The 27,588-nt window shown below is 48.9% G+C and overlaps 1 protein-coding gene and 1 long non-coding RNA gene across 11 annotated transcripts in view; one reads left to right on the forward strand and one right to left on the reverse strand.

Moving 5' to 3' along the window:
- The window catches only part of MGMT (O-6-methylguanine-DNA methyltransferase), a 297,215-nt gene that overhangs the window by 25,994 nt on the left and 243,633 nt on the right, over positions 1 to 27,588 (reverse strand). For all 8 annotated transcript variants that reach the window (XR_013550598.2, XM_078434973.2, XM_078434979.2 and 5 more), the window contains one exon: positions 20,007 to 20,167. Coding sequence is in view for 7 of the 8 variants with exons in the window: in XM_078434973.2 (XP_078291099.2) it covers positions 20,007 to 20,167 (161 nt within the window). In the remaining variant the exon portion in view is untranslated. The remainder of the gene's footprint in view (positions 1 to 20,006; positions 20,168 to 27,588) is intronic.
- Positions 361 to 27,431, forward strand: LOC132677575 (uncharacterized). 3 transcript variants are annotated; one of them, XR_013550600.2, is made up of 8 exons: positions 361 to 819; positions 11,331 to 11,552; positions 12,041 to 12,107; positions 12,724 to 12,895; positions 14,832 to 14,977; positions 24,763 to 24,957; positions 25,084 to 25,732; positions 26,182 to 27,431. It is a non-coding gene; the product is annotated as an uncharacterized LOC132677575 (long non-coding RNA). The 3 variants fall into 3 exon arrangements; XR_013550601.2 differs by lacking the exon at positions 26,182 to 27,431 and having other exon boundaries at positions 12,041 to 12,143; positions 25,084 to 26,175; XR_013550599.2 differs by lacking the exon at positions 26,182 to 27,431 and having other exon boundaries at positions 25,084 to 26,175.

Genomic DNA, 27,588 nt, shown 5'->3' on the forward strand with positions numbered 1-27,588 from the left:
ATTTCTAATTACACTTCAGAAAGAGCACATTGTTCTATGTAGAAGGTAATGTCCCAAATTCAGGCTCACATAATGCAAGGGAGAAAAGACCCAGTGTATGTTCAGATTTATTAGTTTCTTACTCATTTATTCAATATTCAATCAGCAGCTACTATGTGCATGCCAGGAGGAGGCAGGGCACAGGTGTGCCCCAAGTGCACGGCCAAGGGCTTCAGGTGGCAGTCACCACCTGCTCAGACCCCTCACTGGAAAACATGGCATTGGAGAGCTAAAAAAGCGAAACATGAACTAGCATGGAATGTAAGCTTCCAGGCAGATAGTAGGGCAGTGATGTCACAGTCACTCCTGATTCTACCAACAGGTCAACACAGAAGCTATGGCCAACTTCAAAACCAGCTCACGCTCCCAAGTACGAGCCACTTGCACGACTGGCTCTATGTGGTCACGGCACAGCCAGCAAAGACTGCCGTGGTGAATTTACCCTTCCTGGCATGTGAGGAGAGGGCTCACGCTGTGAGGTGACATGTGCATGCATTCCTGTCACCTGTGCCACTTACTAGTCATTTAAGCTCATTATCTCTCTGAAGTTCGGTGCCCTCAACTCAAAAACGAGGGTCCCAGCATCGAGGACTGAAAGTGAAATCTGCACCGAGTGGTCAACAGAGTCCCCGTCACATGGAGAGGGCTCAGTAAGCGTGAGCTGCCGACAGAATCACAGCCACGAAGTGTGAGCCTGAACGGCCCCACCCGGACCTCGGAAACGGCACAGGTCTGTGAGGCAAAATCACTGCTCTGCAGAGATCGTATGTGTGCAAAGAGGTACGCTTGAATGTGAAATGTGGTAACGGTGGGGAGAGGAGGTCTCAGCTGAAAGTGCATGATTGCTAAGGAGACACAAAAAGCCACAGAGAGGACAGGATGACCACAAAATGGAAACCCTGGGGCCCTTGGCCCTGGCCAGTCTATACGGAGGATGGCCGTGTGGGCTCACTGAGCCACAAAACCTCCGCACTGGCTGCTTAAAAATAAAACATTACAAGAATGTGTAAACTATGCTCTGCCCCTTGAGCTTCTGTGGATGTGGAAACACTCCATGAGCATGCTACCCAACCACAGCGTCCGTGTTAGGTCAACGTGTGGTCCAGCCCACTGGTGTGCATTCAGCCCCGAAAACAGAACACACTCTGTAGTCCGGGGGCACTTTCTGAAAGGGTTGTCATCGTGCTGGTACAACAGGCCTGTCATGTGGTTAAACACGACGACACATACTCAGGAAAAGCACAATGGTTTTCAGGTCTAGGAATGCTGTCTGACACTCAGATTAATGAACTTCTATGTTGCACATCAGCAACAGACTGGGGGAACATTAATTAAATGAAGTACTCTATAATTAAACCACTCAACTTTAGTCATTCAAACCATGGCTATGAACACCAAAGCTCTGGCCTGCCTAGGACACTGCCGCCTGCCCTCAGATGTGGCCAAGCCAAGGGAATAGCTCAAGGGGCCGGTCACGCCTTGGGCCCACACGGACATGGATTCTGTGCTCTCTTCCACTCACCGAGGGAAGGCGGCTGCACAGGACTGTCTTCACTGCAAAATGGCAAGGCAACTCACTGACAGAGCCCCTGCTTGGCTTGCTGGCTTAGCAGAATCTGGTGACACAGTTCAAAGACCTGAGGCTTCCCTTCCCTCACCATGCCTATGAGACCAGGATGGCCAGTCCGTCCTGTGGGGTGGTTTAGGGGGCCGGGGAGGGACACTGATGACCCACAGATGGCCACTCTCCTACCAAAGGACATCCTGGTTCCTTTCGGGTTTTTTTCAATTATAAATAAAGCTGCTATAAACATCCGTGTGCAGGATTTTGAATGGGCATGTTTTCAATTCATGCGGGCAAATACTAAGGAGCCTGATGGCTCGGTGGGAAGGCAAGATTATACTTAATTTTGTAAGAATCTGCCAAACTGTCTTCCCAAGTGCACCATGTTGTGTCCCCACCAGCAGCGAATGGGAGTTCCTGTTGCCCCACATCCTCACCAGCATTTGCTGTTGTCAGTGTTCTGGACGTTGGCCATTCTAATAGGTGTGTAGTAGCATCTCGTTACTTTAATTTGCATTTCCCTGACAACGTAGGATGTTAAACTTTTTTTTTTTTAATCTGATAACTCGCCATCTGTGTATCCTCATCGGTCAGGTGTCCGTTCATGTCTCTGGCTCACTTTTCAGTTGGCTTGTTCATTTTCTCCCCAAGTTTCAAAGGTTCTTTGCATATTTTAGGGAACAGTCCTTATCACACGTGTCTCTTGCAAATACTTTCTTCCAGTCTGCAGCTTGTCTTATTCCACAGATGCTGTGTTCCACAGAGCACCAGTTTTTAATTTTAAGAGAGTCCAACTTACCGATTATTTCCTGAATTGTGCCTCCGGTGTTTCACCTAAAAGGTCATCACCATCCCCAAGGTCATCTAGGTGTTCTCCTGTCTTCTAGGAGTCTTAATGGTTTGTGTTTTACATTTAGGCCTGTGGTCCATTTTGAGCTAGATTTTTGTGAAGGGTGGAAAGTCTGTCTATAGTCCTTTCTTTGCACACAGATCTTCTGTTACTCCAGCAGCATCTGTTGAAAAGATTATCTTTTTTTCCTACTGAATTGTCTTTGTGTCTTTGCTGAAAACCAGCCCAGTCTATTCCTGGGTTCTTTTGTGCCACTCATCTGTTTATTCCTTCACCCACACTCTATTGTCTTGATTACTGCAGCTTTTTAGTAAGTCTTAAGGTACCCTCGCCTCAGTCCTCCAATCTTGTTTTCCTTCAGTGTTGTGTTATTGGCCATTCTGGGCCTCCATATAAACTTCAGAACCAGTTTGCTGATATCCACCAGGCAAACTGCTGGGACTGTGATCGAGACTGCGTTAAATTTTTAGATCAAGTTGGAAAGAACTGACATCTTGACCATATAAAGTCTTCCTATTCATGAACATGGGATTCCTCTGCATCCATTTAGCTCTTCTTTGATCTCTTCCATCGCCTCCAGTTTTCCCGCTATAGACCTAGTACATACTTGGGTTACAGTTATACCTAAGTATTTCATTTTGGGGGTGCTAATGTAAGTAGTAATATGTCTTTAATTTCACAATGAGCACTTTTTCATGTATTTACGGATCAATTCAGACAATATTCCTTTGTGAAGAGGCTGCTCTTTTTTCCCACTTACTGGACTGTCTTTTTATTATGGAGTCAGGAGTCTTCATATGTCCTGTGTACAAATCCTTTGTTAGGTATACACGTTGCGAATACTTTCTCTTACTCTGTCTCTTTCCTATTCATTGTTTTAATGATGTCTTCTACTTTGAATAGAGTGTATTTTATTTCTGTGTTCGTAGCCTTATTTTTCTGTGTTATAGGGAATATTTGTCTGTTAAAATTATGAAGGTATTCTCCATGGTTTCTTCTAAAAGCATTAGAGTCCACGCTTTACATTTAGGTACAGATACATATCAAATTAATTTTTATATATGGTGTGAGCAAAGGGTCAAGGTGAACTTTTTTCTTCTTTTGCAGATGATACCAAGTTGTTCAGGCACTATTTGTTGAAAAGGTTTTCTCTTCTGCTCTAAGTTTGGATCTTTATGCAAGTACCACAGTATCTTGATTACAGAAGATTAGTGAGTCTTGAAATCAGGTAATTCTAGTTCTAACATCTTCATTTAGTTTCAAGCTTGCTTTAGATGTTCTAGGCCTTTTGCATTTCCATATAGCTTTAGAATCAGCTGGGAATTTCAAGGCCTGAGTGAACTTAACACAAAGGATAGTTCATGAAGAACTAAAGTCTTGGCAGTACTGGCTTTTCCTATGATGAAAGGATGTGTATTTAGGCCCTCTTTAATTTCTCTCAGCATGTTTTATATTGCTCAATGGCCAGGTCTTATGTATCTTTTATTAAAGTTAATCCTAAATAGTTTATACTTTAATTTTTAATTTCTTTGCATAAAAATCAAATAACTTTATATATTAAAATTTATCTTCAGCCTTGTTGAATTTACTTGTTTTAATAGTTTTCAAAATTCTATATAAGATACTCTATGTAAACAACTATATAACCTGAAAATGAAGACAAGTGTACTTATTCCTTTCTGATACATGTGACTTCATTTTACTTAACTTTTTGCACAAAACTCTGTCTTTACCCTTTTATAAATCTGTGTATCGTAGAAAATATATATAGTGTGTGTGTGTGTGTGGGGGGGTGTCTGGCTTTTTATCGAATCTTAGTAAGGAGGAATCTATGCCTTTTTATTGAATCTTAAGACCATTTACATTTAACGTAATTACCAATGCAGTTGGGTTTAAATAAGATGGATGTGCTATTTGTCCTGTTTTCTGCTCCCCTTTCTCTCTTTTTACTTTCAGATTAAGTATTTTTAAAATCAGTATTCTACTTTACCTTTTCAATTAGCGTATGCACGATCTATTGGCTTATGTCGGTTTTATTTCTTAAGTGTCATCTTAGAATTTACAAATTCATCTTTGGTTTATCAAAGTCTGCCCTCAAATAACATTACACTTGCTCCCAATAACATAAAGAACCTTACAGCAGTATATTATCATTTCCCCAGTCCTACCTTTTATACTATTGTTACTCTACTTCTACATATATTATAACCCCCAAAATTCATTATTAGTTTTGTTGTGAAGCAATATCTTTTAAAGAAAATAAGAAAACTGAGAAATAACTTTCATACTTTTCTGCATATTTCCAGCCACCCAGAACACTAAAATACCTGTACTAGAATATCTGTAGCATCATCACTTATAAAGGCAAAAAAAAAAAAAAAAAAAAAAAAAAAAAAAAAGGTGAGAACCCTCATTTCTATAACACAGCGTAGGAAACAAATTATGGCAAATTCACAACATGGGATACTTAACAGTAGTTATTAGTAAAAATCTCCATGGGATTCAAAAACAGAGGAATCTCACAACAATGTTGATGGAACAGGGCAAGTCACAGGAAGGTATCGGTATTACCCCCTTCGTATGTAACAGCAAACACGGGGCCGCGAGGAGGGAAGGCAGACATGGCCAGGGAGGGCACACAGGTACTTGGCAGTGCTGCTGGTGCTCCATTCCTTACCCGGCGGGGGGGGGGGGGGGGGAGGGGGGGGCATCGTGAACCTTCCCTTTATTATCAATACCTCACAAACCCCGTAGGAAGTTTCTTTTATCTGAAGCAAGTATTTCACTAAAATCATGAAAATATCAACTTGCCTTCAATGTGCTCAACAATTAAGGAGGCTCTTGAAACTGCTCCTGTCATCTGATAAGAAGTGATTCAAAAAGGTTATTTGGTTTTCTTGTTCTTCCTGGTGTTTAGATTTTACACAGGAGCGGGAAGAGGAAGAAATGTGCAAGCATCTGAGTGCCACACACACTGCGTCTTCCTCCTCTGCTCACACTTTCCAAAGGAGCCCTTAGCACCCCGACCTCCAAGCCCCGCCCTCTTCATCCCAGTGGCCTGGTTTACGCTCCTTCAAAGCACTCACGTCACTCCCCCAAGAGTCTAGGGGATGCACATCATATACATGTGTATCTATTTCCCACTGGCACAGAAGCTCCTTAAGGCCCAGAATTTTGTTGTTCCGTGCTAAATTTCCAGAGCCTACAAGAGGGCTTTGCATGTAGCTCAATGGGTACTTGTCCAACAAATGAGGAGCTGAACTTGGGTCTTCATGGTCAGGCCTAGGGCTCTGTCTACGAGTGGCATCTGTCCCCACCCACTCATGGGAGGCCTGGAGTCCCCGGCCCTCACCACTCAGGATCATCTCCCTTTCCTCCCAATTGATCTTTACTTTGAAGACGATGACATTTTTTTTTTTTTTTTTTTTTAAGTCTGGGAAAAGAATTCAATACATGTATTGTACTGAATTTCTAGGATCTCTGCCCCCAATGTATAAAATGGAATAACTAATCAAGGGTCATTTAACAACTGTGTCCAAGGCACTTGGGAAGGGGGAATCTGGACACCCCTCCATACTTCCATCCACCTGCTCTTTGGAAAAAGGGGCCAGAGCACACTTGGTCCAGGGAGGGGAGGGCCACACAGCTGTTGCTGCCCCAGCACACCTCCCAGGGGTTTTCTACAAATCCTCTCAGGGTTTTCTGGAGTCTCCTCAAGTGTCCAAAGGTCACCCGGGAAGGCTAGGTCATTTTTATGGCGGTTCCATAGGCCAGGGCTCTCCAGACTACACCGTGGGGAGCATCAGCCATCCCCAGGTGCTAACAGGGAGAGGAGCTGTGGAGAAGGTTCTGTATTTGGGGAGGTTCAGGAAATTCATAAACTACAGAACCTTCTGACCATCGAGGTATACACACCGTACTGAAGGGTGTGTCTCAGGAGTCTGGCTCAGCTTTGCTTACACGTTCCCAAGCTTCTGCTGGTGGTCACGCAATCTTTCCTGGTGAGACGTCTTAACATCCGGTAGAACTGAGGTTTTACCAAGTGACCTAGATCTGCTTCCTCTGGAGTTAAATGTACGTCTGCTCCTTTCTTCCCCAAGCCCATTTGTGCTCAGCTGTCCTCAGAGCCCTGGGAATCCTCTGCTCACGGCTGCGGCAAATCCGGGGACCAGGGAATGGCTGAGTGCGGGGTGATATTTTGCTGGTTTCCCGTTGCCGAGTGTGGGTAGGACACAGTGGGCAACGACACCCTCGGCCGAGCGCTGCAGGGGTCTGGCAGGAGGAGCAGAAACGACCTTGTCTGTCAGAAAGATAGGCAAGCTGTAAAAAAGTTCTCAGAGAATCATCCTGCGTGCTCTAAGAGACAGCAAACACGGCTCAACTCTCTGATATAATAAACTCAGGGCTTGAAGTCTTGCTTCTAGGATCCAAGGTTAAATCTGCCGAATTTAGAAACTCAAGGGTTTTGCAAAAGCGCTAGAGGCTGCCTGCAGCAGGCTAGAAGTGGTGCGCGTGCAGTGCCCGGGGCCTAGCACAGCTGCACCCCAAGGTCACGAGCAAGGCCTCAGAGAAGCGCTCTGCCCCTGGGCTGCAGGTGGCTTGAGGGCAGAGTCTGCAGCAACCCCCTGGGGGCAGCCAGCAACCTCAGGATTCGGGACATGTTTAGACCTCTGCTTGTGGTCCTGATCTCAGCAAAGGGTCCCCTCTGATTTTCCGTGTAAGGTTCCACCTTTCTGAATCACCTCCACCCTGCACCCCAGTTCTACCAACAAGCACGGCTATATGGTGTATGGAGAGAAAAGGCAGGCCCGGTACGGTCTTCGCCAGAAGTTAGCCTGCGCGCAGGAAGAGCAACGTCCTCAGTAAACCCCTCACGGGGGCTTCTGCAAAACGAGGACACCAGACAGCGAGGAGACAAAAGGCCCTAGAGGCAGGACCGGCAGGGGCTCAGGCTTCGAGGGAGGCGAGAGCCGCGAAATCCAGGCCTGCATGGCCTAGACGCAGAGCAAGTGTGACACCTCCCACTTGCAGGCAGCGCCTGGGCAAGAGGCCCCGTGCTCTCCTTTGGAGGCCTGACTCGCTACCAAGGAACAGAACCTCCAAAATCACTTACAGGAGGCTTTTAATGGCTTCTCCTCGTAAGATTAAAGTAACAAGAAACAAATGATACCAGGGATTTGTTAAGAAACACGAGGCACATCTTTCTGCACGTGTCGTGTCGTTGAGACTTGGCTGGCCCACTGCCCCACATCCCCTCACTTTCTATTCTGCAAAGCCAAGAGCCACGCTTATGAGGGTGGGCCCAAACCACGGCAGCTGAATCAAAGGTCGGAAACGGACAGTGAAGTGCGTTCAGTGCTGGAAACGGCGACAGCTAACACCTCACAAACATCTCCCACGGCGGTCAGAGCCAGGTGGCCCGGCCTCCCGCAGCACCAGTCTGACGGCAGATAGCCTCAAACTTAAACCCGAAGTGCACGCATCCGTGTTTCCCCAGAGGAGGACGTCCCACATCTAAGAAAGCCAAACGTTATCTTCAGGGTGGGTGTGAATGAACGAGCAAAGCACCAGGCATCTCCAGAGAAGCTTCAGGAAGGGCAACCTGGCGGGGCCGGTCTCCATCAGAGCCGAGACAGGTGGGAGGACCCCTCCCCCTCCCCAACTCTGCAGGGAGTTCTCCCCAGACACGCTGACCCTCTACTGTGGCTCAGTGTGGCCAGCCCGCAGGGACGCAAGCTGTGTGTCCCGTAGCCACCAGGCAGGGTGTCCTTGCCAAGTTCTGTTGAATGTCTAGAGCACTTCAGAAGACTTGGTTCACAACGCCGGGCAGAGTCTGCTCACCACGAGGGTCGCTAGGGTTCTGGAGAGCACGTTCTATCCGCTGCGAAGGCAGCAGGGGCTCCCTGTGCTGGGTCTCTGGAGGTCTCATTTCCCCCTCAGGACCCCTTTACACGTCGCTGCTGTCACCCCGCCTTACACACGGGCCATCAGAGGCTCAGAAAGCATGTTACTGGTGGGACCGTGTCCTCCAAAATTCAATGCTGAGGTCCCAACAGCCAGTAGCACCTGACAACGCAACTATCTGGAGAAAGGGCCTTTGAAGAGGTGATTACGAGGAGGCCGTTGGGGGACCCTGAGCCGTCTGACTGGTGTCCCTGTAACGAAGGAAGGAGAAAGTGCAACGTGACCCCAGCGGCCTTTGTCCCTAAAGGGACCCACGCAGGGGCGGCAGGTGGGCAGCTCGGGAAAAGCCTGGACCCTGGACTTGCAGCTCCAGAGCCGTGAGAGAACAGAGAGAACACACTTCCGCTGCCCAAGCCACCCAGCCCGCGGCACGCCCTCCCACAGTCCCGGACAAGGGGCGCCGGCAGTCCCCGCTGGCTCTGCAGGCCTGGTGGAAATGGGGGTGGGAGCCCCCAGGCTCCTCGCAGGCCGAGCACGGGGCCTGAGGTCACGCATGCGGGCAGGGCTGCACGGACGAGCGCCTAGAGGCTCAAGGGAGCATCCCTCACCAGCTCACAGACCTGGGCTGGGTCAAGGTCAGCAGGGATGCTGGAAACATCCCTCAGGTCGGCCCGGCCCGCTCGGCCTGAAGATCCACCCTTGAGAACAGAGGGCTGAGGGGGCACAGGCCTCACTCGGCTCCTCCGGGAGGTGGCCCTGGTTCTTCCAGTTCTGCGGTCACATGGGGCTGCTGGCTTCTGAAGGGCCCCCGGGGAGCCTCAGCCCTCCCACGTCCTAGGTCAGAGCAGCAAGTCCCCGCCCCTCACCCGGGCCTGCTGGCAGGTGGGGGGCAAGCGTGGATTTCCACCCATGGCTCTGGTCACATAAGCGGCGTGCACTTTGTAGGGGACCAGAAGTCTTAGCCTGAAAATTAAGACATTACCTCAGAGGCCAAAGCGGAGGCAAGCAGCCTGCTCTTGGGGTCGAGCTGTGGTCAGCCTCGGTCAGCTGGCTAATGCCGTGAGCCCTGTGCGCCTCTCTCACCGCCCGCGAACTTCCCCAGAACCCTCCAGACCGGCAAGGCGAGCCTGCGTTCCCCGTGCACGCTGCTCGGCCCTCCCTCACTCCAGCCCTACAGACCGGCGCGGGGTAGGAGCGGTGAGCACCGTCAACCTTCACACCGAGGAGAACGGCTTTTATTAATACAAATTGGGCCATTAATACTATTTAAATGCATTAGCTTTAACACAAATAAACAAGATCTGCCGGTGAAACTTTAAAAACGAATCCCGTATTCTGGAAAGGGAAACCCAGCCGGTGAAGAAGCAGGGGCCCCCAGCCAGGTATTAACACGGAGGGACCACGGGAGCCTCGCGTGGGTCCAAGGTGCAGGCTGTGAGGAACATCAAAAGGTGTTAATGGTTTCAATATTTATCTGCTGCAGGGAAGCACTCTAAAAAGAAGACAGAAAAAAAAATTCTGCTAATGGCTGTGTCTCTGCCATTAAAATGAAAAGCTTAATGCATCTTATAATCAGAGGACAATTTGCAAATCATTAAGAGAAATGTAAAATTCCATTAAAATACAAATCAAGAGACTCTCCCTGGACTAATAATCTTTTTGATATTATTTTGCATTTCACTATTTCTGTTCCAATACCCAGGCCCCACAAATGATCAGTTCCTGAACATGCTATTTACCACAGCCTACTTCTTTAACGAGACCAAGAGAAGGATAATCTGCTATTCAGAGCAGGTACTAATGAAGAATTCCATATATTCTGAAATTTAATTAAAACCCCAAAGATTTCAAATTAGATGCAATTTGAAATGCCTGGGGCAGAAATACATGCACTTGCGTGGCGAGGGTACCACGCTGAAAGTTGATACCGTAATTGGTCTTGATGTATTTTTGTGTTGCTGGGCTGAAGCACAGAACTCATAACCATATAAAAATTCTCTGTAGATTACCTGCTCATTGAAAATGCCATCACTCAGGTAGTTCTCCACTAAATTACCATGCCACTAAAATGCACAAAGTGATTCGCAGAGTAGAGTGGCACAGCTGGCCGACGCTGCCAATGAGTTATGCATGCGTCAACGCGGCCTTTTTTCTTAGTAAAATATGCTCAGTTGAATATTAAAACATAATTGGCATTCAACCTAAGCAGCTTAAACCATTCCGTTATCTTCCTTTAAACCGATTTGGCTCCTCCACAGTTATTTTCAAGGATGCGATTCACAAACTAATGATGCCATCATACTCAGCTAGATTTCGCTGTTTTACATTGGTCATAAATAGGCACAGTTTCTAAGGCCTGCCAGGGATGGCCTTTAATATTAGCTGCTCTTGAACATCAAAGGCCCAATTCTTGAGGAAAAAGAAGGGGGGGGGGGGAAACGTGCCATTTATGTTGGTTCTTGCATATCTTTTTCTAAACAGAGGAAGAGCTGCGAATTTTCTCTGAAAAGTAGGTCTTGGCCAAGCAATGAGCTCGAGGTCGCATGAAGCTCAGCTTTTGGGTTTTCCTCAAACTGTCTAAGGAAAGGCTGAAAAGAAGACCATGTTGCCGGACCACCGTGGCCCAGCCGAGGAAGGAGCGTGCATTTTTAGAAAAAGCAGACAATGCGTGTACACACGCACGTCTAGGGTTGGGTCCTTTACACAGCGTGTTCTGTGCAACAATTAAGAGCGGTACTCAAAAAAATGCAAAAGTAGTTGCCATAGCAACGAAGATACTGTAGCTTTTGAAGCTGGGGGGTGGGGGGTGGGAGCGGGCAGGACTCACCAGGGATGCTACTTTCTGAAACACTGTGGCTGTTTACCTTAACATTTAGAGAGCAGGAGAAATCTGATCTGATTTTCAAAACTTCTCACTCGTCACTGAGATGTATTTTAGGCTAAAGACTTTCCTTCCCCTACTTCATTCTCCAGTTTTCTTCTTCAGACGCACTGTGTTTTGTGCCGTTAAGATACAACACGATGCCCCAGCGTGCCGAGCCTCAGGAGGTCTGCTCTGTCCTGGTGACTCCAGCACCGCACGAATCACACGGCTACGCAAACGGCCTTGGAAAGAGATCAGATCTTCCCATTCTGACACGTACACACAACGTGTAAATCTTGTATTCTGAGTCGGCCCGAACATAAGGGTTGCAGGTAAAAATCATAGGTGATGAGGCATTTAAATAATAGTTTTTACACTTCTGGCTCCTACAAATAGCGTTACAGTGTTACTGCCATTAATGTACTAACATTTATATATTTAATGTATTGATAATTTACAGTCCAATTCTCTATACATTTTTTATTAAAATATAATTTTCTCTATAAACCCAGGTGGTAGAGAGAATCCTATTTATTACTTCTCGGATGGTATAAAAATGCATTTAAAAATGCATTAACGCTGCCTGTAAAATGTGAATATACAATATTTTATGACAACAAAAATATTTAAACATTCTCTTTGGAAGCAACACACGTTAATCTAATGCCTACAGTGGGAATAAAAATTCTGAAAGCACATTTAAGTGAAAAGTCTGTTTTTCACTTTAAAATATAGACCTGATAGAAAATTCCTACTTTTCAAAGCCCATTTAAAATGAAAAGTTGAGGAAACAGACACTGTAATTTTCTTTTCTCGGTAGGTAGAAATCTGATACTCTGCGGCTCCGAGGTAAAGAATACCCATATGTACCCAACACGAGGAACACGGTCGGTGATCTTCTTAAATGCGTGAACATAATGAGGGTGAAACTTTCGCCAGTTTGCTGTTTAATTATTGTGCTAGATGTAACAGTTATATTTTAATGTATTTTCCCATAAAAGCTACACTTGTAACAATTTCAAGTATTATTTATTTGCAAAAGAGATCCCGTTAAATCCTACACAAAGTCTGAAAGTAGCTGACTTTCAAACCACCTTTTGGTTACCTTTTAAGCTTGGTTAAATTATACTGTGACCCCGGTGGCCTTCACTAAAGGCATTCTCAAGTTCATTTTTTTTTTTTTTTTTTTTTGCCTGATTTATGGAAACCTCAGGGAACACAGGCTCTGACCACCTCCCCGTATTTAGGATGGAACTTTCACTCAACTAGGCTTCCCATGAGCCCATGGTAATTACGATTTATCAGAGGGCTCGCGGCATAGGAACACCACATGTGCTCTCGGGTCTGGCACGCTGTGATTCTGGTCAGCCACTGCCAGCATCTCGGGAGCTGGTGTCCACGCACAGACTCAATTCTCCTCTGTGGGAGGGGGCACATACTACAACTCCTAGGGTAGATCTAAGGGGACACTCTGGGTGATGTGACCGTTAATCTCCTCCGCAGCAACCGCAGGACTGGATCTACGTTAGACGTGCGGAGGACGAAGCTGGCATCCAGAACCTGAAGCCACCTCTTCCCTTTGTCGTCTTGCTTCTGTTGTTCGGGGGTCTCCCCCAGAATCTAGAACTTCACGCACCCAGACGCTTCAAAGAAGAACCACGCTTTTGGGCCACAGGTATGGGCACACCTCCTAAAGGCTCTGGTCGGCTCTGTCAACACTCTACCAGGGGGTGTCCTGGCAAAGTGACGCACCTGGGAACACTCTTGAGGGGCTCACTGTCATGTGACTTAGTAACCTGATGGCACAGATGCTGATGCGCAGCCAGCCTTGCTCACACCTTCCAAATTACAAAAAACGAACAGCACACTGGCTCTCGCTCCTCCTCACGTGGCCGCGGGCAGAGTTCGAGATTAGGCAGACGCATGGATACGTAACCTAGAACTTCTAGAAGTTGTTAAGTACAACAGCGAGAACAGCTCTTAAATATGCAATTCTAGGTCTCAGACAAAAATCGCTATTCAATTAGAAATGTCAACCTGAGCACAGAGTGAAGCTCTAAGAGTCTGATCCATTTCAACAAATTCCTTCAGAGCGAGCAGTGATTCTCAAAATCAGGGAAATGTATGTATATGATGCACACACTTATACGTGTGATGTGTGCATACATACACACACGCACGCAAATGTGTGTGCGTGTATCTGTATTTGCCCATATTTAAGATTTTTGACGTGTCTTTGGAGGGTGAGAAGTACAGAGATTGTAGGCATAACACGAACAAACAGTCTAGGGCGTCCTGGTACACACGCTCTCAGATGAAGGGCAGGAGGTAGGAGAGGAACTTACAAAGCTGTTTGTTTGAATGAATCGTTGCTGACACTAAAAACTCCTCATCCAAGATGTGGTCGCATAGTACAAAGAATAAACAAACACCAAGGACAATTACCAGGCAGGAAACTGCATAATACAACAGGAAATGATGAACTAAGACATAATCTGAACCTCAGGCTCTCTGGCCCGTGAAATTCACCAAGATGCCAAAGTGTAGTCGATCCGTCAAGCTGAAGAGCTAAGGGTGAAGTATGCTGACTGCTTCCGAGCTGGCCTGGCTGGACCCCCGCAGACAGAGCCAGAAGCAAGCAGGACCACGGCCACGGCCCACAGAGCCAGCACCCCTCGGGCGCCCCCAGGGAGCACCTACCCTGCCAAGTGCCGCTCCTTTCTGCTCAGGCTGGGAGCCCCTGACCCAGAGAAACCCCCAGTGTGGATGCAGAATTCCGGTCATGTAACACCGCTTCCGCTGTGGAGCTACAGACGATGTGGATATTCACATATGCAGACAGGGGGCAGGAGACGCGATGAGCCTGTGCAGGGCACTCCTTCCTGTCCCCAGGAAACATCCCCAGGAAAGCAAGGTGTCACAGCCAGACAGAAGGGGCAGTGGAGAAACCATGCGCTTTGAGAAAAATGGTGGCTTCTGGTGCTGTGGGGAGGGGTTCATGGGGACCGATTATCAGGCCCTGAAAGGGTAAATGTCCCCAAAGAGGAAGGCGGCTCGTTCACAACCTTGGTCACTTGCAGGGCTCGCTCTACCTCTCATACGCCATTTACTTGCAGGGTTCACGCCTACTTTTGTTCATAAACACCCCCACCCTTACCCTCTTCCTTGTGGCTCCAAACCACACACATGGAGGGGCTGCTCCTGATTCGAGACCTTGACCCGGGTGCCTGCCACCCCCTCCTCCCAGGCTACTGATCCGCACCTTTCCCAGTGCTGGCCTCAGAAGGCCTTGGGCCAGATTTCCACATCTGCTGCTCCCGAAAAGCAGCTCAGCAGCTCTAGGGTTGGAAGAAGTACATTTTCACCAGCTGTTTCTCTCCCACTTAATTTAAGTGCCGTGTTGTTAGCTTGTTCTAATCGATAAGTGGGCACTGGAAGGTTTACAAACCTTCTAGCCCTACTAGGTAATATCGTAGCAAGGCCAGCAATTTTTAGAAGGCCGCATTTATAATACGGGAGAACAGTGACTGCTACCAACCAGAAACCGTAAATGCCATCACCTATTTTAGTTATTATCTTCTCTTTAATTTGCTATTTTTTTTTTTTTTAAGTCCAGGGAAAAATACCAGTCCAAACTTCCTGAAAGCACAAAGCTGCCTCCTGCTGTGTACGTGTAGGAGAGGCTGAGACAAAACCCTCCCCTGCCGCACCCTCTGCAGACGGACCCGGGCTGTGGTCAGGACTCACAAGAGCAAAGGTGAAGGGCAGTAAAACAGGCCCCGGGACACGGACGGGAAGGGGGCTCAGCGCCTTCTTTCCTGGGGAGACAGCCTGGCTGGGGTGGCCGGGTGTGCTGTGCATTTCGTGGACGTGAGTGACGGCAGGAGGGCAGAGGAGCCCTTGTGCCCCATGAAGGCTGCGGGGGTGGGTGGGGGGAGCGCTGGCATGATTAGCCCTTGCTTGGCTCTCAGAGATGGATTTTTAATATTAAAGGACTGTCTCTGGCAAGGACTCGAGGTAATGATGCCATTCATTTCCTCATTGTCCAACTGCCTTCCAGGACCCACACACGGCCTCCACTGGAAGGCACACTGCACAGTGGGACTGTCTTCCAGGATATAGTGGGGAAATTAATTAATTCACCCTGGAAGGGCCTTTCCCGTAAGTCTCTGGCAGGGCTTTCAGAGGAGGCCCCTTGGAAAGAGGGTGTTCGACAGAGATACACAAACACAACAATCCTTTTCGAGGCTTTGTAAGAGAAGTTACAAAAAAACTCCTCGCCGGCAGGTTTAAAAAATGCAGATTTTACTACTGTCATGCAACTGGATTTCATAGCTACGAGCTAATAGCTGTGACGAAGGAATTATTAAAGTGTTAAATATTTCATTTAAAAGGGAACATTGCAGTCACTTTGAAAAGAAAACTCAGAACTCATCTGTTGAAAACCATCATCTGTGAGACGACATCGGAAGCAGCAGCTGGGGTCCACCACCATCCGCGCACCGCGGGGCTCTCACTGCAGAGTTCACGCCCCACACAGCGCCATGCACGCGGCAGGGCCCACGCCACAGGGCTCACACCGCCACCCGCACCGCCAGGCTCAGACGGCAGGGCTCACGCTGCGGGGCTCACCCTGCCTCGGACAGTGCGGGGCCCGGGCCACCACACATACCACCGGGCTCGCAGCGTGGGGCTGCCTCATGTGGGGCCACGGTGCGCAGCTGGGCCATCCACGGAGGAAGCCCCCACCCCAGCCTGGCAGAAGCTGCCCAGCCCCCTGCAGACTGTGCAACCGCCCCTGCTCAGAGCACCCCTACAGACAGGAGCGCTTAGAAGGGGAAAAAAGCGTGCACGCGCATTCTGAACCTGAAAGGTGGTCGTAGTTGCCCAAAAGGCTGCTCTCCCTGAACTGTGTGAATCGTGCTTCCGGCAAAGTGCAGCTTTTACTTTCCCAACTGCTTTGCCACTGACAGATAAGGATGTAAAGATGCATATTATACAAAGAAGTCACGTTTTTTTTAGTAAATAAATACAAAGTTGGAGAACGTTAACAGGAAAGAACTTTAACATTTCATTATAAAAGAAACATTAAGATTTATTTCGAGAGTAATGGTTTCGTTAAATAACCATTTCTTGGAGAAAAATGAATTCAAAACCAAGCTGACCTTTGCAAGAACTTGATAAGGGAGCACCTGACCTCCTGAAAATGCTCCCCAAGACTGCTGGTCCTCAGAGTGGCTACCGCGAATGATCATGCTGACACTGTATTATTTTCTTTGTAATTAAAAAAATTTTTTTTAATGTTTATTTATTTTTGAGACAGAGAGAGACAGAGCATGAACAGGGCAGGGTCAGAGAGAGAGGGAGACACAGAATCTGAAATGGGCTCCAGGCTCTGAGCTGTCAGCACAGAGCCCGACGCAGGGCTCGAACTCATGAACCATGAGATCATGACCTGAGCCGAAGTCGGACGCTCAACCGACCAAGTCACCCAGGCGCCCCGAATGCTGATACTTTAATAAAGCAGATTAGCAAAGGGCAAAACGCCTCAAAACTCCAAAAACAACCCATTTTTTTTAAAGAAAATGCTCTCTACTAAAAACACAATATCCCAAGAAAATGAATGCATCTTAGTCAATACTTGCTTTTCTTCTAACTCCCTCAACAGCACCCCAAACTTCACTCCAAGTAACTGCAGCCTTCCCTTCCCACAGAGAAACACCCTATCTGTGGCGGCTCCAGAAAAAGGCAGCCACAGAGACTTCCAGACTTCTGGTCAGGATAGACAGCTTCATGGTTCCTTGGCCAAAACACCCAGACAATTAACTTGTTACTACTAATCAATCTTGGAGGATTTCCAAGAGAAGTGGAACTATGTGAAATTTCCACTATTTGTTAAGTTTTAACCTACAAAACTGGCAATTTTATATGCTTAACTCTGTGCGTGTGTGTGTGTGTGTGTGTGTGTGTGACCCGCCTTACACAATGAGCCAATGGTGAATGGTGTACTCATCTCACAGCGAGCCTGAAACGGTGAAGCAGTCTGGCCCGTGCAGGAGAGGGGCCCACAGGACGCAGCATAGGGGTCCCCGGTCCACAGGCCAGCACCCGAGGAAAATAATACAGGTCAGGGGGCTGGAGCGCAAGGGTGGCCACAGTCAGGATTATGTTTTTTTTTTTTTTTTTTTTTTTTAATTTTTTTTTTTAACGTTTATTTATTTTTTTGAGACAGAGAGAGACAGAGCATGAACAGGGGAGGGGCAGAGAGAGAGGGAGACACAGAATCTGAAACAGGCTCCAGGCTCTGAGCTGTCAGCACAGAGCCTGACGCGGGGCTCGAACTCACGGACCGTGAGATCATGACCTGAGCTGAAGTCGGATGCTTAACCGACCAAGCCACCCAGGCGCCCCCAGGATTATATTTTTAAAACACACTGAAATAGGCAGGCCTGGCCTAAATCTCAGAGGCAAGACCATGATGGAAAAATGATATGCCAAGCCATGTTAAATGTGTTCAAAAATTAAGACGCACAGAAAATAGAATTTGTTAAAAAAAAAAAAAAAAAAAGCATTTATTCCATATTGAAATGTACCCATGCCTCCCAGTTTGCAAAGGTTTCTTTCTTTATGTTAAAGCACAGCTTCCAGAGCCTCTGAGCCTGCCAGAGGATTTTCCTTGCACGGGACCCGCCCGCTCGCCATGATTTCAGCGTTGCCACAAGATCCAAAGTAGAAACAGCAAAGCCAACTACCACTGGCTAGAAAGGGGTGTTACCACATCTGGGGGTTAGTGCCAATTAACTCCGTGTTAGCAATTGTATTATAACCATCCACCACCTCCCCTCTTAAACCGTAAAATCCCCACACCTGGTCCCTGCCTGGGAGTGAGCGATTGAGCTAAATTAGAAAAACCTGGCTTGCACATGCCGAGGCGTGGGAAATCCCGGCCCGCAGCAACCACTAACTGTCAGGAGGCGGGGCTGGCCCAGGGGACCCTGTCTCCCCGAAAGCTGGCTAGGAGGATCTCGCCCCAGGTGGAAGTGCCCGCCAGCACTGTGGGGCTCGCCCGACGGAGAAGGCTTCTAGGTTGGCTTGGATGGCCTTCATCCTTACCCCAGCGGCTGCTTCCGGCGCGTCCTGGTCACTGACCGTGACCGGTTAGCCGAGCAGAGGCCGTGGGTGTTGGGGCCCAAGGCCAGGGAGGCAGGATAAGTGTGGCCAGTCCCAACCCTCTTCAAACACTGAGGACAGGACCTCAGGATTTAATAAGCTCACTCCCCAACGCCCCTTTGATTATATAGAGACTTCCTGTCTTGGCTTTATAATTTTTCCGTCCTAAAACTTTCAAAACCTTAAATTTCAGCTCACTATTCATTAGACTTAAGGGCAGGGAAGCCAGTCGGGCAACTCTTCCTTCCCCTAGCGACACAGCAGTACTCCCCGAGTGCTGATGTGGACACACGAGCTCAGAGCACCAGGATCCCCAAGCCCCTACTTCAGAACCCAACCACACCGGAGTTCCTCAGCCCGCGCAGCACACAGAGGTCACACGCGCGTCCTGCGGCATCCGTGCACCCAGTTGGCTCAAGCTACCGGGGAGCAGCTGAGGCTCCTCCCCCGCGCCCCGAGGGCCCATCCAGGATGCAGACCAGGGAGGGTTTCTGGACGTGTGCACAGTGACAGGCAAAGGCTTGCTGTAGCTCCCACACCCATGCTGGAGACCGTTCCGGAGGACACAGGGGGTGAAGAGGGGGCCCTGTTCATTACGGCTGTACCATTTCAGTTCATTATGTGCAACAAAGCTCAAGGTGTTCTCTGCTCACTTGTCTGACCTTGTTAGTCAACTCAGGTGTTAGCTCAACTTCACAGGGGCTTCTCTATCCACTGCCCCTGGAAATTCTACTCCATTTTCAAGTTCCTTTTTGCTGAAAATCATGGCAGCTATTAGAATACCGTTAAGCTCGTTTCATCCATTTCGAAATTCAAGATTGCTTTAAATGCACCTTATCTAAAATCTCAGGGTAATTTTGTCCCCTGAGCATATGTGTCTACACATCTCTACAGAGATGTATATACATATACACGCGCTTTATTAAAACGAATATAAAAAAAATCACTACGTAAAATAAGCCCCCGGCACATGTCTAGAATAATTTTAGTTGCTGTAATTAAAGTCCCAACAACAACTTAAAAGGAAATGTCTGGGAAAATGTTTTTGGTGACCATAGATCATGTGCCTTTGGCATACAACATTTAGGCAATACGTTCTCAATTCATCCTTTAAGGACACTATATCAAACTAGGTTAAGTTTGAGAAATTAAACTGAAAACTTATTCAAGAAGACACAATGCGGCTACCCACTCTGATGTAAATGTCACCAACCGAGTTTATGGAAGTGGCTAATTGTCCATGTACAAGCCTCATTTTCTGTGCTGTTGGCAAGCAGATAGTTTAAGTTAACAATAAGCTTATTGAAAAATTCACTGCTATTCAGATGTGTTCCCATTTAAACCCTTCAGCCAACAAGAGTTAAGAGTCGATCTGCATGCATCATTTTTATTGCCTTTGCCAAGAATTATGTGACCATGTGCCAAAACTAACACAAGCATTTGGAATGGGTGGAGATCGTGAACTCTTGTCCTTACAGCGTGGCCACATGCTGTCTCTGTTTAGATGATGTAAAAATACCAAGTCAGTATAGTCGATAAAATGAGCTGTGATGTAAGTGATAGTTAATAAGTCAAGCTCCCTGAACGAAACCCTAGGAGGCGGCGGAGTTACTGACCTCGCTGGAAAACGGGATGGTGAATCGCAGGCAAGGGGAGGTCTTTGAGGGCCGCCGGCTCGTGGAAATAGGCATCCAGCCAGGCCACGCACTGCTTCAGGGGCGCCGTCATTTCCCCTGGACAGCCGAGCAGCTCAGGAAGAGGGGGGGCCTCCACGGCTCTGCAAAAGCGGTAACAGGAGCTTAATAAGCCTCTAGGCCCTGCGTCCACACATGTGAAAAGCAAACAAACGTCTACTCTACCCACATGGGTAAAAGTCCACTGCTGCACAGCAATGGGAAAGGGCGCCGGAGGAGGGCGTGGGACGTCCGCCAGCCACGTTCCCCCCTTCAGCTTTAAGACACACAGCGCATCCTAGAAAACAAGAGGGGATTCTGGGAAGGAACAGCTTAGTATACGGGCTCTTCTGCCTAGGGCCCTGAGCGTCTGCAGCCATGGTGAAGCAGGACAAGACAGAGCACGGATGACCGGCATAGAAGCCGCTCCGGTGGGTGTGTGCACTGCCCCTTCGTGAGACTAACAGGTGCACGTACGCATCTCCCGGTCACCAAGCAGATCACCACGTGTTATCAACAAGATTTTCCACAAATACTGTTGAAGTAATTAAACTGCATTTTGATCACCCCGCCCCTCCCACTGAATTTCAACAATAGCACGTTCATGATTTTCTATCACTTGGTGCTGCATTCTGGGGGATTTCCTCCAAGTCTGCTTTCAGTCTGCTGACGCTTATGCTTCAAAGCGTCTAATCTGTGTGGAGGTCGTTCCGTGAGGCTAACTCCCCTTACACTGCTCTTCTGGCTTACTTTTTTTCCTCCAAACCCCCCTCTTCATTCATTATGGTCACTTCTTCCTTTTATCTCAAGCTTAAACCAACGTTGTTTAGGCTCTCTTCAGTTTGCTCCTTGCCCTCGGGATTTTGCTCCTTGTCTGATTCTTCTGTCTGTGGCACCTCCCAGAGCCGACTCCCCTTCAGCAGGTGCTGACTCTCTGGGATAGGCTCTGTTGGAACGAGGAAACATCCCCTCAGAGAGGCTTTACTTGGGTGCTTCTGAGCCCTAGAGTTCATGATGGGTCCAATTTTAGTTTCCCAGGACCCCAAACCCACAAAAGCGCCAGCCCCAAGTCTGATTTCTTCTGATGACCTCCTTCCTCACCTTTGAAGGCTCAGCACAGGTGGCAGGCTTCCTAGCAGCTTGCTGGGCCTGGACGGCAGAGGGCATCTAGAATTCTCAGATACTAAAAGCTCCGGGGGTGGCGTACGTCCAAGCAGTACATTTCCTGACCCCTCGCGTCTCCCTCCCTGCGTGTTGGGGGGGGTGTGTGTGTGTCAATCTCTGGGCTGCCTTTCTCACCTCGCACCCACCGCCCTTATGAGGGTCTGAACGGAGAGGCCGCCACCCACTCGGCCGCGGGGCCCAGCACAGGGACGACAGCGTGGCTGCGGCACCCGGGAGCGCGGGCCGGACCAGGCCTGTGTGAGGACAGCAGCACGCACAGGGCACCGCAGATCCAGAAGCCCGTGTAACCTCACCCTCCAAGCTGCAGGCAGCAGCCAAAGACCTTGAAGCGCGTCTTACAAACGCTCCTGCACTGCAGTCCGAGTCTCTCAGGCACGGCATTCTGCGGAAACGAGGGTCTCCACCGAGGTCCTGGGATCTTTCCAGAGATAAGCTTCCCTGGATGGGATGTGCAGAATGCCCTTTACACTGTTTTTCCACAAGAGAACAGACAGTGGATCAGGGAGGGCTTTCTAAGCACTCACACACGGGCAGTGCTGGGGAAGGAACCGGACAGCAAATAGAACTGAGCCTGCCCTGACGGCCAGTCAGAGAGGGCTGGCCACGGCCCGGCCATCCTGCCGACTCCCGACAGGACGCCACAGGCCCAGGCCTCCCCGCTAGCTCGCTGTGGGCCGGAACTCACATGGACGGACCTCTGGTCGGCCTGGACCCCAACTCCGCAGAGGGGTCCCATGGGACCTGCTCCCTCCCCAGGCACGGTGAGGCCAGAGGAGCAGGGCCAGGGCCTCTCGAGACATCCCTGGGGGGAGAGACCCATCTCCTCACTGCCCTGACTCCTTTCTCTGTTAGGACCTCCGGTCAGGGAAGGAGTGGACCTTCCTGCGCTTGCGCTTGGCTTAAACGTTATTCCAGTCCCTCTGTTCTCCCACTGTTCCTTCCTTGCTGATAAGCTGATGATACTGGAGAGTAAAGATGGGCAAGAGTGTCTCGTGCTGTTCCATCCTGCTCCCGGGGTGGGGGGGGGACAGGAGATAGGTCCACCGAGGATGAGCCAGGCCTCCCTCCCGACACAGCTGGCACCGTCCAGGGGGCAGCTTTGTGGCTAAGGCCGCGAGCAGGAGGCCATCTGCATGTGACACCTGGTCACACAGGGGGTGAGCAGGGCTGAGGTGCCCACGTCCCCACCCTCAGCCCGTGGGTGGCTTCGGTCCAGAGGAAGCAGGAGAGGGGCCGGGGCTGCATCAAGAGCCCACAGTGCCCCACACGCACCCAGCATCTCCATGGCCAGACTGGGGCCGGCCGAGGCCAGCCCCTCACGGGCCACAGATGCTCTCAGGGCTCGTGGGGTGTGCTCGGCCATCACACACGTGGCAAATGGGGTTCCCTGGGTCAGGGGGCCTACATCACAAAAGACGGGGGTCCTCTGCACCCACTAGCGACCTGCTTTGCTCCAAGAGTTACAACTCCATGCTCGGAGGCCCCGGAGCAAAACGGGGGTGTCTGGCCCTCAGGGGAAGGGGTCAGGCTGGTCGTCGCTCCCTCCACATTGCTGAGGGACTAGATTGGTAGCTGCGTTCCTACTAGCATTTCCCGCTCCTAAAAGGATATTTGAAGAATTTTTATAGTAGTAAAATTCATCTTAAATTGATTTTTTATGCTTGTGCTAAAGATCTCAACCTCTGATTTACTCTGTAGTTCTCCTTTTTAACTCTTTCTCTATTGGCATTAGGTAACTATTCATGGGTGAAATGTAATTAAACAGCTTTGATTCTGAAGCAAGGATTTATGATACTACATTTAAAATGAATGGCATTAAACACACACATAAAACCAGATTTTTAAAGCCATGACACAAATTTCCATTTCTACAATAAAACGAAATTTATTCTCTGCCCTGCCCTCCCCTCCAGCCTCGCTTCGCTTGCCCCTGCGCGAGCCGCGGTGTGACGGCAGCACTTATTAGGGAGGAGTCTCTCCAGGCTTCCCTATCGACCAGCCCTGAAGCCCCACTGATTACGGGCGAGCACCGGCGCATGGGAGCCCAGACCGAGGGCCGGGAAGCCAGCGCTGCAGCATAGACAGGGCCCTGACCTGCTGTCGGCTGGGAGAGGGCAGAAAGGGGACACGTCACAGTCACTCTTTATTCACAGTCACGTATTATCAGTAAGAGTCACCCAGAGGCAAATGCAGGGACACTGGAGCCCTTCTCCTTCTCTCCTGTTTTTTTGTTGTTGTTTGTTTGTTTGTTTGTTTGTTTTAAACCTGGCATGAGAGGGCTGGCTAGCGGCTGACAAATGAATTTGGCTTTGTTGAGTCATACGCAGGACAGTGGACAGCACCGGGCACACCATGACACAGGCAAACATAAAAAACCACGTGTCGTTTGGCTTAAGGGTCTCTTCCAGAACGAGGCAACTGCTGGCGATCCCACGACAACAGTGTGTGGCCTTCTGGGGAAGCTCCTGGAACCCCAGTCAGAGAGAAAGCCCCATGCGAAGTTCTCCCGGACTCCTGCCCCGTTTGAAGAGGCAGCCCCGACCGCTTCCCTTCTAGGGCTTGGAGGAAGGACGTTCTGGCGTTAAACTATTTCAGATCTCAGGTTTGTCCTTCAACCCAAATCAGGACACGGAAAAAGTGTGAAGCGCTCCATGATGAACTTCTGAAGTGTCTTTAATAAAGCAGGCAGTGATGCCTTACCGCCATGTATTAAGGGAGGGCCCGTCGCTTCACAGCATTCCACACAGGAGCCTATGTGGTCTTCAAGGGAGGACTGCCCTTCCTGCCTGCAACGAAGCTCGCGTTTCCAGACACGGATTTCAATTAGAAAGCGAGGGGATAGAGGCAGCATCCCACCAGAGGCAGGGGGGACACAAGGGGAGTGGACCAAGTTTACGTGAAATGGCCCCAGTGGACGGGGTTCCTAGCCGTCCACCTGCCACACGGGAAGCCCGAGTTGGCGCTTCCCATCCGCTGTGGCCCCCTCAGCCGGGTCACACACCCTGGGCTGGGGGTGGGGGGAGAGGGGGGCAGCAGCTGCGGAGCCCAGAACCCACCGCCTGCAGTGGGCGAAGCGCGCCAGGCCGGCCTGGGCGCTAGACAGCCGCGCTCAAGGTCTGAGGCTGCATCAGGTGCTGGCACGACACGAGGAAACCTGACAGAGCCGTCCTGACAGCTCGGCTCCCGCTGTCTTCCCCGTCACCAGTTCGCTCAATACTTTAAAACTCAACCAGCCTGGCAGGAGATTTGGGTATTCAGGTCTGGGGGCGCCTCAAGACTCTGCCGGTAGTAAAGAATCACTAAATCTCCGTTTCTGAATGAATTCTACTTCCCGAAGACATTAAAATGTCATGTACTTGGCTTAAATCCCATTTGATGTAAGAAAACAGGCCAAAAGTTCTAAGCTACTCGCATCTGATTAGCGGCATTAGCTACACCCAGGGGGCGGACTGCTGGGCGTTCGGAAACCTCTCTTTTTGACCCCAGTACTTTTCCAACATCTCTGTCTTCACAGGATGAAACGGAGTCTTACAGTTTGGGAACATTAACTGGTGACGTTGGAGGCTCACCCAAGGAAAAGAGCTCCGACCTTAGAGCCCTGAAGACACGTAGCCCTTGGAGTTCACGTGGAATTCGGCAGGGGTTGACCCAGGTCGTGTCCGTTGGCAAGGCTGAGAGATTAGTCTGTGTGGAGGCACACAGATGCCCGGTACGACTTGTTGTGGGAGGAGGAGTCCAGGGCCTTGGCCACGTATGGCGTTTCAGACACCCTTACGATGAGAAGCATTTTCCAAGCCGAGCCAGATAAGCAAATCTCCCCTTGTCTGTCTCCCAGGACACAGTGCGGACTCCAGAGTAGAGCGCCAGACCCCATGGTCCCAGGAAGGCACGCGTTTTCAGCAAAACTTTAAATCGGCAATAGAGGGGACTTTAAACCATGCTGCGAAGTATCACTGGAAAATGTCCTATGAGGTCTAAATTACCAGGTCTCTAGCAGACTCTCTTGTGCTTGTGCCTGATGGATTTGCCCCGCATCCAACCATACCTTCCTGTTAAAGCTCTGATGCTTTGCTTCTAGTGGTAGGACTGAAGACGGGACATAAACTGTGCCACCTACCATCAAAACGGATTTTTGCAAAACCGAGGCTGAATAAAGATTTTAAACTCTGTACTCCAAGTGAATTTCACGTCTAGATTCCATTCAAGCAATTATCGAGGATCCATTAGGCACGATGGCTTATTGACAGGAATACGCACGCAGTGTTTGTAGCCCGAGCAGGCGGAGAAGGAAGAACGCGGAGGTAGAACACGGAGTTGGTGTCAGCAGCTTTCTTTCCACTCTGCCTTCTGGACAACCCCATGTTTCCCTGATGCCCCCAAGGAGCCCTTCCCTCCCTGATGCCCTCCAATGAATGGACAATGCAAGCGATGGCCCCGTGACGTGGCCTGGTGGCCAGCAGCTGTTGGGAAACACCACCAGGAGGGTGTGTATGGTGGGAGTCTGCGCGACTATTTCAACTTCTAAACTAGGAAGAAAAGAGGAAGGGGGGAATCAGAGTGCTGATGCTGGTACTCAGAAACACTGGTCTCAAACAGCAGGACGGAGTCAAAGACAAAGGACAGAGGCCCACCGATGGGCTCACCCAGCGGCGCGGCTCCTGGCGGGCACTGTGTGTGCCCAGCACCCGTCTGACGGTCTGGATGCCAGCTCCTGGATTTCTCCTGCTGCCCTAACAGCACTATGAAGTGAAGGGACAAAGAGAAGAGTGAATACAGACGTGCAGTATCAGCAACATACTGAAGTTTACATAACAAACGGGAGACACATTTACACACTTGTTCATTTTAACAGGGATAAGGGCTGCTACTGCTCATAACACATGGGCTTAAGGACTGACTCTCACGTACTAGGTTTTACTTTCTGTTTTCACAGATCATTCCCTATGAGACGAAGAGACATGCTACCATACAACAGGGGGAAACCGGGGGCGAAGGGAGCCCGCTCCAAGCCCAGACGGAAGTGAAGAGGACGGCTTCGTGGGGAAGGGGGTATTTCCACCATCTCTGCAGGAGGGGCTGGCTGGCGCACTGACAGGTGCTCTGCAAACCCTTGCTGAGCTTTTGCTGTGTGGTTCGTAACAAAGACGGACATAAATCCTGCTCCTTGCCTTTATGCCTTCCACCCCACGATCGCACACCCCCCAAAATGAATTCTACATTTACGATCCTATCAGAGGCCACCAATGGTTCACGTCCCAAGGTCAACAATAGAAGGAGGAAGAGGCAGTAAAACTTAACGGGGCCCCAATTTACTCACTTTCTGGGTGGTCACAGGTATGTTGCTTAAACTGGATATCAGTTTCTAATGGGCATCCTAAGCCCTCAAAATCTGGGGTTCGAATTCATGTCAGAACCTAAACACGACCACAGAGGAATTCACGGTGGTATCTGAAAACACTCTCCCCAACCAGAAAGTTCTATGTAAGTTTTCAACTCCTCCTCGTACAGGGTACATGTCATAAGAACTACGTACTTTTTTTCCCTTTTGTAAATGATTCTTAAATGCATAAGCAATAAAACATTTTTAAAACACACTTTAAAGAGTACACTTGGCAGACTAGAACGCCTTAAAAAAGCCTATTTACTTTCTCCCCTAAACGTTCAAATTGTTAAAAGGAAAACTGTATTTTATCAACACTTTAACATACCATTAAAATCTCTCCTATTTGACAGATGAAGATAAAAACACCCCAAAACTACGGATGAATTATCAGGTCCCTAATGATTCCAAAACAATTACAGGATGCAGAGCAATCTAGTTAAATTTTATTCAAAAGCTTACTACACTTGTGTTTTCTTTTATTTTTCTATCAAGAAACCCATGAGGCTTAAGCACAATTCATTATGTATGAGACCCCACTTGCGGTGCTTGACTGTTGATTAATAGCAAAGTTTGCTGTATGTACATTTGCAACATTAGATGCATACAATATGCTAACTTATTCTTTCACTGAAACTAATTATTTACAAAAATGACTACTTGAGACTACAATTTATTAAATGCATGCATCCAGTCTCAATTTGGCCCCAAAAGACAGCCTGGAATGAAGATCTTTTACTTGATGTGACAACTTCTGGAAACGCTGTTATTAATATTGTAAATGTGGCAAATAAAGAGTTCAAATAGCCTTATGTCTATGTTGCATTTGCTTTTTGCCACTGAAGCAGGGAACAAAGCACTTTCCAACATTTCACACACCAGAGGTAGACTCCTCTTTCCCAGCTTAATTTAGCTTCCTATAAATAAAATGTTTATACAGTAGCAATGAAATAGTTTAAA

The sequence above is a fragment of the Panthera onca genome, chromosome D2 (genome assembly GCF_046562875.1).
Source record: "Panthera onca isolate mPanOnc1 chromosome D2, mPanOnc1 haplotype 2, whole genome shotgun sequence".
In the NCBI taxonomy this organism is placed as follows: domain Eukaryota; kingdom Metazoa; phylum Chordata; class Mammalia; order Carnivora; family Felidae; genus Panthera; species Panthera onca.